Raw genomic sequence first — 11814 nt, 5'->3', positions numbered from 1 at the left:
TATTATCTGCAAGTGTGGGTGTTCTTATGCATATGCCCTCTCTTATCAGCTGGACGCTTCACTCTCTACTCTAGTCCTCTGATTCTGGACCCAAGAGTCCTCATCGACCATTTCATTTTGGTACAGTGACTCTGTGTATTCTGTCTTCTCTTGATACTTACTACATCATTCTATAATTTGCCCAGAGAATCTTTCAATAATGAAGTCGAGGCTTGAATTTCTTCTTCAGTACCCCAGCTTGATGCTGAATGTGTTCTTCCTTTTTGGTTTTCTGACTCCAGATCTTTGCACATTTTTAATAATATTTGGCTTTACATTCTTGAGCTGATCTTTGAAATTTTCTGTTCAGCTCTTGGACCTCCTCATTTCTTCCATTTACTTTAGCATTTCTACACTGGAGAGTAAGTTTCAGTTCTCTTCTGACATCCATTTTGACCTTTTTCTTATTTCTTGTCTTCTTAATGACTTTTTGCTTTCTTCATGTATGAAGTTCTTGATGTCATCCCACAACTCTCTGGCCTTCGGTCTTTAGTGTTTAATGTATCAAATCTTTTCGTCAGATGATCTCTAAATTCAGTTGGGATATATTCAAGGTCATATTTTGGCTCTCGTGGACTTGTTTTCATTTTCTTCAACTTCAGTTTGAATTTGCATCAGACCACAGTCTGCCCCTGGCCTTGTTTTGACTGATGATATGGAGCTTTTCCATCATCTCCTTCCGCAGATGTAGTCAGTTTGATTTCTATGTGTTCCATATGGTAAGGTCCATGTGTATAGTCATCTCTTATACTGTCTAAAGAAGGTGTTTTAAATGAACAAATCATTGATTTTGCAGAATTTTATCATGCATTCTCCAGCATCATTTCTATCACCAAGGCCATATTTTCCAACTACTGATCCTTCCTCTTTGCTCCCAACCTTTGTATTCCAATCACCAGTAGTGATCAATACATCTTGGTTGCATGTTTGATCCATTTCAGATTGAAGAAGTTGGTAGAACTCTTCTATTTCATCCTCACTGACTTTAGTGGTTGGTACGTAAATTTGAATAATAGTGGTATTAACTGGTCTTCCCTGTAGGTGCATGGATATTATCCTATCACAGACAGCGTTGTACCTCATGAGTGATCTGGATATGTTCTTTTCGACAATGAATGCAACACCATTCCTCTTCAATTTGTCATTTCTAGCATAGTAAACCATGTGGTCATCAGATTCAAAATGGCCAATACCAGTCCATTTCAGCTCACTAATATACCAATGGTTTATGAGTTTCATTTCATTTTTTGGCAACTTCCAATTTTCTCAGATTCATACTTCTTACATTCCATGTTCTGACTTTTCAGTGGATGTTTACAGCTGGTTCGCTTCATTTTGAGTTGTGCCCCATCAGCAAATTCTCCCGCGGGCTTTACTCCATTAGTGTCGTCACAGTCAACTCTACTTTGAGGAGGCAGCTCTTCCCCAGTCACATTTTGAGTGCCTTCCAACCTGAGGGGCTCATTATCTGGCACTATATCTGACAGTGTTTCCCTGCTATTCATAAGGTTTTCAGCGACTAGTAGTTTGTCACTCCTTCCTATTCTGTCTTCGTCTGGAAGCTCATCTGAAACCTGTCCACTTTGGGTGACCCTGCTGGTATTTAAAATACCAGTGGCGGCGTAGCTTTCAGAATCACAGCAACTCACAAGCAACCACAGTATGACAAACTGATCTATGTGTGGTGGCATTAAAACATATTAACCAACAAATAATGTTATTCATGTGGGTCTCAGAATTAATTGGACCTTGTGTAAAAATATTTTATTACATTTTAATACAACTTATGGTAGGGTGTGTACATTGTGTTACTACTCATACTGTCATAGTTATATATTATAAAATTTATAACTACTATGACCTGACCTTGTGCTATTGAGTCGGTTCCAACTCATATCAGTCCTCTGTGGGGTTTCTGAGGAATGGCTGGTGAGCTTGAACTGCTAACCTTTAGTTCAAACCAATCTTGCCTTCCAGTGCATTGACATGTTTATTTGCAAATGAATCAGTAATATTGTGATGTGCAGAGTTTGATGACCTGTTCAGGTTAGACATGCTTTTCATAATCTAATCTTTGAAAGCTTTGAACAAATATAATCCTCACATTTTATTAGTTGATGTCAGTATTTAAGGTAAACTAGGCTTCCAGCTCTCATCTCTGAAATTAGTATTGCTGTTCACAGCTGTCAAGTTGGATTTGACTCCTAGCGGTCCTGTATAGCAGGGCTTGGGAACCTTTTTTCTGCCAAAGTTTATTACATCATTCGTTGTTGTTATTGTTGTTATGTGCCGTGGAGTCAGTTCTGACTCATAGCGACCCTGTACAGGGTTTCCGAGGCTGTAAATCTTTACGGGAGCAGAATGCCTCATCTTTCTCCTGTGGAACAGCTGGTAGTTTCAAACTGCTGACCTTGAGGTTCACAGCCCGATTCATAACCACTACGCTACCAGAGCCAAAATTTATTACATCATTCGTGGGCCATACAAAATTATCAACTTAAAGATTAGCATGCTGTATTTGGGCCAATATTTAATTAACTCACCCCTAAATTGCCCAGAGTGCTCCTTGGAGGCCACGATAGCCAAACTTCGTCTTTCATACTTTGGACGTATTGTCAGGAAGGACTAGTCGCTGGAGAGGGATAGCATGTTTGATAATAAGGTGGAAGGTCACAGAAAAAGAGGAAGACCCCCAACAAGATGGATTGGCCAAGTGGCAGCATCAGTGGGCTCAAGTGTGGCAACAGTAGTGAGGTTGGCCTAGGATCAGGCAGTGTTTCGTTCTGCTGTGCATATAGTGGCTATGAGTCGGTACTGACTCGAGGACACCTAACAACAACAAAAATCACCCCTGTTTGGTGCTATGGGTTAATGCCCTGGACTGCAAAGTTGGTTTGAACCGCAAGATCAGTGGTTCAAGCTCACCATCTGCTTCTTGGAAATCCTATACAAGATTGCTATGGGTCAGAACTGACTCAGTAGCACTTAACACCAACAACTACTCACCCTTAAAGAAGCTATGGTAGTGTGTTGGTTACAAGTCGGGCTGCTAAACTCAAGGTCACCATTTCAAAACTACCAGCTGTTAGTGGGAGACAAGATGAAGCTTTCTGCTTCCATAAAGACTTACAGCCTTGGAAACCCTATATAGGGTTGCTGTGAGTCAGAACCAACTCCACAGCATATTACCACCACCACCACCACCAATGAAGTCCTGCTGTGGCATTATAGAATAAGCACTTGATTACTAGGTCAGTTTGAACTGCAAGTTGGCAGTTCAAATTCACCAGCCACTCAGAAACCCTATACAAGATTGCTCTGAATTGGAACCAACTCCACTGCATTGACTCCATGGCATTTAACAGCAACAGTGGAGTTCTTGGTGTGGCTCTGTGGGATAAAGTACTGGATCACAAGGTTGATTTGAATCACAAGGTCAGTGGTTTCAAACTCACTAGCCATTCTTTGGAAACCCTTTATAGAGTCACTATAAGTTGGAACCGACAACAACAACAAAATGTGATGACTGGAACCGTGGTTGCCTTAACAGGGCCAGACCAAAGATTCTGTAAGCTGATGTTCCCTACTCCTGCTTGGTAGGGTTTCCTAGGAGTAGCCTGGTGGGTTTGAACTGCCGACCTTGTGATTCACAATCCAGTGCTGATCCTACAACACCACACCAGGAGTCCAGATTTGACTAAGATGCTAGACGTGGAGGAATACATAGTCCTTTGAGATGGACACAACATAAAAATCATAACATTTATTTAATAATGTAAGGGTATTTTTTGTTTGTTTGTCTTAGACATTGCTTCCAAATCCTGTGTGCCATCCAGAAATTGTTTGGATTTATATGAAGAGATCTTGACTGAAGAAGGAACTGCAAAGGAGGCAACATATAATGATGTATGGACTTCCATGATTATTAAGGACAGCTGTGTTTTTTGTAGCTCCTAAAGAGTAGGCATCTGCTTGGTAGATAGTCTGTATTTAAGAACTAGTTCTTAAAGCTAAAAGAATATTTAAGTCAATTTCCACCTTCATATATTCTTTTTAAAAGAATGTTTTCTGAAGCCTTGTCAAAATTTAGTTATAAATTTTGACTAAATTTAAATGTTTGAATATATAAAATTTCAGCAAGCAATCAATGTGATTTAATATTATCTGTTCATGGTTTATAATAGGTTATATTGCATGTTGCATAACATTTACCAAACCGTATCATAAAAAGTTTTCCTACTTTATTTGAATTTTAAAATTTGGAGATTGAATGTTACGCTAAACAAAATGCATTGTTAAATAGAGCCAATGTTGAAAACCAGTAATCTTACTCAGTACCTGTTAGAAGTGGACCTCATGTACTCTTAATGGATTGATATATAAAATATTAAGTGTTTTTAATGACATTTAAGCTAAGAAAACAATTAGGATAATGATTAAATTGATCCTTTCATGTTTCACAGTTGCACGTAGAATATGAAAAATGTCAGCTGCAAATGAAAGAACTGATGAAAAAGTATAAGGAAATACAGACACAGGTAGGATTATAATGAACTTTTTATTTTTGCTTTTTTAGCTTTTTGATTGAAAAATTATTTTTTATTATAAAAACCAAAATGGTAGTTTTGATAGCTTATAAGGAAACTTGTTTTATTATTAAATGAAATATCAAATACAGCAAAACATGCCTTATTTCCTGAGTTGATGAAATTCGTACAGGAAAACTGCTAGTCTTGTTTTGTTAAATGACATTGACTTAAAAGATGTTTTAGACTTAGCCCAGTTAATAGCTAAATAATAGAAATGTATGGGTTGATACATCAGAAACCCTGTACAGAGTCGCTATGAGTCGGAATTGACTCCACGGCACATTACCACCCCCTCCATAGGTTGATAATACGTCTTTGAGAACCAAAACTTATAAAGGCCTTTGGAGTAATCCATTATGCTATCATAGTGTTTGCCACCATGACCCTTTTGGTGATCATGATGCAACAAATCAGGAATATCATGTCCTGCTGTGATTGAGTTTTATATTTTGGTAAAATAGTTTCTCTCTCTTCTCATGCCTCCCAAGAATCAGTTAACCCTTGATTCAGTATTTGTTCATTAGAGAATTAGTACATTGTTGTGATTATATATTATCTAACAAACTCAGGTTTGCTAGATATAATAAAGTTATACTTTTATTTTTGAGATGATGACTTAGGTGAAATTCTTTTTCCCAATTTTTTTTTTAATTTAAGTTTTACTTAGGTTGCCTTTATCTGATACCAGTTCTCTGAATCTTCGCTTTCTCATCTGTATAATGGGGATAATTGTACTTTTCACAGGGCTTTTATGAGATTTATGGTGGTGGTGGTTATGGTGGTTATGTGCCGTGGAGTCAGTTTCAACACATAGCAACCCTGTACACGGTGTCTGAGGCTGTAAGTCTTTATGGGAGCAGAAAGCCTCATCTTTCTCCTGCGGAACAGCTGGAGAGTTGTTAGTTTCTAACTGCTAACCTTGCGATTCACAGCCCTATTCGTAATCACTACGTTACCAGAGCTCCTTTTACGAGACTTGTAGAAAATAAAATATATGAGGACTTTCATTCATTAGTGTTTAGTACTTATTAGCTATGATAGTAGAAGTGTTAATAATCTTGTAACTATGTACTTTATTAACATATCGTATGACGCTTTAGAATTTCAGCTTAAAAAGTGAAAACCAGTCTCTTAAGAAGAATATTTCAGCACTTATCAAAACTGCCAGGGTGGAAATAAATCGTAAGGATGAAGAAATCAATAATCTTCACCAAAGGTATTATTGAGGGTATAAATATGTTTAAATTACGTAGGTGTTGGTATGTGGATTATTTTTAATCTTGGGTGGAAGAACATTGAAATTATTTTATAAAGTTTTTAGGATTTAACTAATATTCTGGTGGTAAGTTATAATGATGTATGTATGCTTATTAATAGAACAGTACCACAAGCCTTTCTTCCTTATTTATTGTCCAACTTTCACATGCATGTGAAACTATTGAAAATACCATGACTTAGGTGCTCAGGCACACCTAAGTCCTTTACTGGTATCTTTGCTTTTCATGGGTCTTGTGCAGTAAATTTGCCTAATGTAGTTAGTTGATTGATTTCTTGACTGCTGCTTCCATGAGTGTTTATAATGTTAAATGCCATTGAGTCAGTTCCAAATCAGAGCTACCCTGTATAGGGTTTCTGAGAAGCAAGCAGCTGGTGGGTTTGAACCACCGACGTTGTGTTAGCAGTCCAGTGCTTACACAGAGCCACATGTTTCTCCATGTATCATGATGTTATTTATGCAAGTAAAGAGACATAGAAATAAAGTGACCATTTATCTTCTAATCCAAGACACTTTTGAGAGTTATTGTTGTCAAGTGCCATCGAGTCGATTCCGACCCATAGTGACCTTATATAGGGCTTCAAAGGAGCAGCTGGTGAGTTTGAACCACCAGCCTTACAGTTCAAACAGCTTTGCAGTCTGGTGCACTAATCCACAGCGCCACACCAGGACTCCACTTGTGAGAGTGGTGGATGCTATTAATAATTACATTGGTATTGTTTAGCAAATTGGAATACTCAGTTACTCTGTGGTCATTACTAATTTTATATTTTTTGTGGCTTTATAATCTTTCATATCAACCATTTCTCTCCATCTCTGCCATTACTGCTGCTCTAGTCCCATCATTACTAGTAGTTTTTGTGCTGCATCCGCTCTTGTCTTCTCCAGTCTCTGGCTTATCTCTCTCAATATTACCGACAGGACCTCATCTTTCTGAAGCACAGCCTGAACAGCCCACTGTCACAAAGGCCGCTTCTTTCCACTTCTGCTTTCATGATTAAAACACATCAGTGGCTTCTCATTGTTCTTAGAAAAAAGACTACATCCTAACCTGTGAGGTCCTTCACAGTATCATGGTCCTTAAGAACTTCTCAGACATTCTTTTCAGCTTGGACACAGATCTGGTATTTTCTTTTCTTTTTTCTTGTATGTTATGAGCTCTGGTCTAGAAGTATATTGTTAAGTGCTATCAAGTCTGTTCTGACTCATAGTGACCCTATATGGGGTTTCTGAGGAACAGCTGGGAGCTTACAGTTTGCTAAGTATGTACACATACAAGTCCTTTGTTGAATATGGGTAGTTAGCTGGATATGTGTATTGAAATATCTTCTATCCTCTAGTCTCCTCATTTTGTCTTTTGAAGTTCTTAAATTGTAGTGGAATTCAGTTTATCAAGTTATTTTCTTAGTCTTTTTGTGTTCTTTCCCCAGTTATCTCAAGTGTCTTTTAATAGTTGATCATTTAGTTGGGATCCATATAAGGTACACACATTGTCTTAGGTTGTGTATCTCACAAGTCTCCTTTTGTTCCATAAATAACTCCCTTTAATTCTTTCCCAGCTCTTTTTTGTTAATTTTATTTACAGTTTTTATTGTGGATTTACTAAAAGTTTACAGGGCAGATCATCAGTTTTACGTTCAGCAAATCATACACCTTGTTTTATTACAATGATTATAATCCCCTCCCTGTACCATCACTTACCAGTGTTTCTCTCTATTCACTTTAGCTTTTTTTTTTTTTTAAACAACTCAGGCATATATAATAATTTACACCACCAAAGGGCACATTCTGCAAGTCTGCCTCCTGGCCGCCATCTCTTAGTCCCTCACTTCCCATGAATCTAGAGTCCTCAGCTGCTCCCTCTCTCCATATCCCCATCTCTGCCTCCATCTCTGGTGTCTGCTTCTCTGGCTAAGGTCTCTCATTCCACTTGTGCTCTTCTCCCTTGGTGGTCCTAGGGTCCTTTGTTTCTGGACTGTAAGATTAACCACTCCCCTGTTTTTGTTAACAAAACTTCTACCTTTACAATTGTGATAGTGCAATTAGTCATGATAACAATTACTCGTTGTTGAATCATAAGACTCTTATCCCCATCTCTTTTCAGCAGACCCATCTAGACAAGATGAAAACTATTCAGTTGGGACTCTTTTTTCCCCCCACACACTATTAAACTAAACTCCCCTTGAAACCTTACAAGCCAGTCACTTCGTGCCTTTATCGCCCCCTCATTTTAGGTAGCCAATGTCTAAAATGCCCATTCCTATCTACCCTGTGTATAGAGGGGGATAGCATTGATACTTGATGTGAAGATTCCTTCCCTCTTTGTTAGTAGTTAATTACTACCTCCATGAGTGTAGGTCAAGTTCATCAAATTGTAGCAATTTTACCCTCATTTCTTTTATCAGAATTTGTTTTGATCTTTTTTTTTTTAATCTTCCTCTAGTCGAGTTCTGATTATCAAGGCTAGGTCAAAGGGGTTATGCAAGTTTGGTTATTCTTGTGCCTCTCCCCTCACTTCATATCAGCCGGATGCTTCACTCTTACCAGCTCTCTTTTTAATGCCAGTGATTAGTTGTAACAATTGGGCCATTTGTTCTTATAATACCCCACTCTGTATTACACTAGTTGTTAACTTGTGGTGTCATTTGACTTGTTCCTCTATCTTAGGTATCTGTTTTAAACTGATAGTTCTTGTTGTTGTAAAGTGCTGTTGAGTCAGTTCCGACTCATAGTGACTCTGTATAGGGCTTTCAAGGAGGAGCTGGTGGGTCTGAACTTCCAACCTTGTGGTTCGATATCCAATGCTATCCTACAACAGGAGGAGTCCAGTTAGGTCTTGTTAAGTGCTGTTGAGTCGGTTCCAATTCATAGCGACCCTGTATAGGGTTTCCAAGAAGGTGCTGGTGAGCTTGAACCTCCAATCTTGCAGTTCAAACCGACTTTGCAACTTTGCAGTCCATTGCATTAACCCACAGCGCCACACCAGGACTCCAGTTAAGTGTAGCGGTTTGATTAAATTCACTTTTGTGTGTTTGTGTGTTTTTAAAGGCAAGAATAATTTCTAGCTAATGCTGTGTTAATCCTACATTTCATCTTGAGGGACTTGAGAATAATCAATGTCTGACTCTGTAATCTTCTGAAAATATGACATTAACATGATATGCTTGTATATGCCTCTTTGGACATGTGTTTGTCCTAATGTAGAGTCCTAGTGGTGGAATTGTCACATTACAGACTATTTGCTTTTAAAATTTCGTTTTCCACTGATAAATTATTCACCTTTTCATATTCTTAACAGTCATAAGTGTTTGTTTTCTCATACTCTTACTTTATACAGAATAGTAAAAATTTTCTAAATTTTTAAGTCCAAATAAAAATATCTTATTTTTAAAAACAGTTTCTCTTCATTGCTTTTGAGATTGAGCAGCATTCAGTCTTTCACTTAGAAATTTTTAAATTTGTGTCATATTATCCATTAGTAAATAATTGCTAGTTATGAGACCAGTTTTAGAGACCTTTCCTTTTATTCTCCATTATCTTCTTTTAAAAAAATATTTGCAGTAAAAGTTTACGTGGCAAACTAGGTTCCCATTTAACAATTTTTATACAAATTATTCTATGACATTAGTTACAATTTTCACAATGTGTCAGCATTCTTATTATTTCCATTCTCTTTTTTTCTGTTTATATTGATTAGCTCTCTCTGTCTCTCCTTGCCTTTTGGGTGATTTATTATCTGACTGAAAGGTGACCTACAAGAATGGCTTCATTTCCAAGTTCAAAGGGTATCTTAGAGTCTCTAGAGTTCTTCTGGTCTCTATTGGTTCAGTAAGTCTGGCCTTTTTTAGGAATGTGAATTTCTGTTTTTTTACTCCCATTCTATTCTGGACTTTATTTCGTCCCTGCTCATAATGGTTGGTAGCTGTAGCCACTTACTAGCTGGTTCTTCTGGCCTCCGGCTAGAAGAGGCCATGGTTTATGTTAGGTGATGAGTCCTGTAGACTAGTTTTTCTTTTGAGTCTTTGGTTGGTTAACTTCATTCTCTTTTGCTCTAGAGGAATAGAGACCAATAATTGAATCTTAGATAACCACTTGTAAGCTTTTAAGACTCCAGATACTACTCACCCAACTAGGATGTAGAACATTATCATTATGAACTATGTATGTTATGCCAGTTTTGTTCTTGCATAAGACTATGGTTCTAGGTTAAATGCTGTGAGCAGTTTGGATATGTCTAGGAAGTCTGTATAACTGAGCCCCCTATGTACTTTATTTTATATATATGAATATGCATGTAGCACACACACACACACATATATATATATATATATATATATAAACATATGTCTACAGATGGAGTCTTGGTGGTGCGGTACCATAGGATAAGCACTCGACCTCAAGGTTGTTTGAACTGTAAGGTTGGCAGTTCAAATTCACCAGCTGCTCCTTGGAAACCCGATACAGGGTCGTTATACAGATACACCTATATACTTCCACATGCATGCACTCAAATATGCCTTCCTTATACATATGTTGTCGTTAAGTGCTGTTGAGTCTATTCCGACCCATAGCAGCCCTGTATAGAGTTTCCAAGGAGTAGCTGGTGAGCTTGAACCACTGACCTTGCAGTTCAAATGACTTTGAAGTCTGACGTATTAGCCCACAGCGCCACACCATATATACCAGTGTAACCCTACTGATATTTTTTGGTTGTTAATACTATTGTAAAATTGCATATCTTACAGATTTTACTGACATTGTCTCTTATTCTTGTATACTTCTTAGTGTATTCATTTGCTTTGGTCAACTTGATCACCCACAGTGGGTATTGCCTTTCCCATCACCTAAAATAACCAGTATCCTGGTGTGACGCTGAGGGTTAATGCGTCAGACTGTAAAACTGTTTAACTGCAAGGTTGGCAGTTCAGGCTCACCATCTGCTTCTCGGAAACTCTATACAGGGTTGCTATGGGTCAGAATCAACTCGACAGCACATAACAACACTGCTTATTAAGTGATTTCCCATCCCTGGTAACCATTAAAGAATGATACTTTATGTGTATATATACCTGTTCTTGATTTTTTATAAAAGTTAGATAAAATATTTTCCTTTTGTGTGACTGACTTAATTTCATGCAGCTTAAGGTCACCATTTGCTTTAGCATCTCTACGTTGGAGAGCAAGTTTCAGCATCTCATCCATTTTAACCTTTTCCTTCTTTCTTGTCTTCTTAATGACTTTTTGCTTTCTAACTATATGATGTTCTTGCAAATCTGCTGCACAAGACCTTTTTAGGGTATTGAAGGGCAAAGATGTCAGCTTGAAGACTAAAGTGTGCCTGACCCAAGCCATGGTATTTTCAGTAACCTCATATGCATGCGAAAGCTGGACAGTGACTAAGGAAGACCGTGGAAGAATTGATGCTTTTGAGTTATGATGTTGATGGAGAATATTGAAAGTGCCATGGGCTGCCAAAAGAACCAACAGATTTATGTTGGAAAAAGTACAGCCAGAGTGCTGCTTGGAGGCCAGGCTGGCCAAACTTCGTCTCTCATACTTCAGACATATTGTCAGGAGGGACCAGTCACTGGAGAAAGATAACATGTTTGTTAAAGTGGAGGGTCAGAAAAAAGAGGAAGACCCCCAGCAAGATGGATTGGCAAAGTGGCAGCATCAGTGGGCTCAAGCATGGCAACAGTTGTGAGTTTGGCCCAGGATCGGGCAGTGTTTCATTTTGTTGCACATAAGGTCGCTATGAGTCGGTACCGACTCGATGGCACCTAACAATGACAAGAAGAAGAGTGATTGAGAGTACAAAAACAATGTTAATCACTTGCTCTGGAAGATGTGAATATGTGGTGAGTTGGGAATTGTGTGTCTATGGTAAAGGAAGTTTAGAAAACAGGCCAA

The 11814-nt window shown here is 38.1% G+C and overlaps 1 protein-coding gene across 1 annotated transcript in view; it reads left to right on the top strand.

The window, feature by feature from the left end:
* Positions 1-11814, top strand: part of CASP8AP2 (caspase 8 associated protein 2) — a 42423-nt gene that overhangs the window by 22309 nt on the left and 8300 nt on the right. Inside the window, exons 4-6 of the mRNA XM_006870612.1 lie at positions 3845-3945; positions 4503-4577; positions 5729-5844. Of these exons, the coding sequence (XP_006870674.1) occupies positions 3845-3945; positions 4503-4577; positions 5729-5844 (292 nt within the window). The remainder of the gene's footprint in view (positions 1-3844; positions 3946-4502; positions 4578-5728; positions 5845-11814) is intronic.

The sequence above is a fragment of the Chrysochloris asiatica genome, unplaced genomic scaffold, assembly GCF_000296735.1.
Source record: "Chrysochloris asiatica unplaced genomic scaffold, ChrAsi1.0 scaffold00146, whole genome shotgun sequence".
NCBI classification, from domain to species: Eukaryota; Metazoa; Chordata; class Mammalia; order Afrosoricida; family Chrysochloridae; genus Chrysochloris; species Chrysochloris asiatica.
This window is presented reverse-complemented; position numbering and strand designations above follow the sequence as displayed.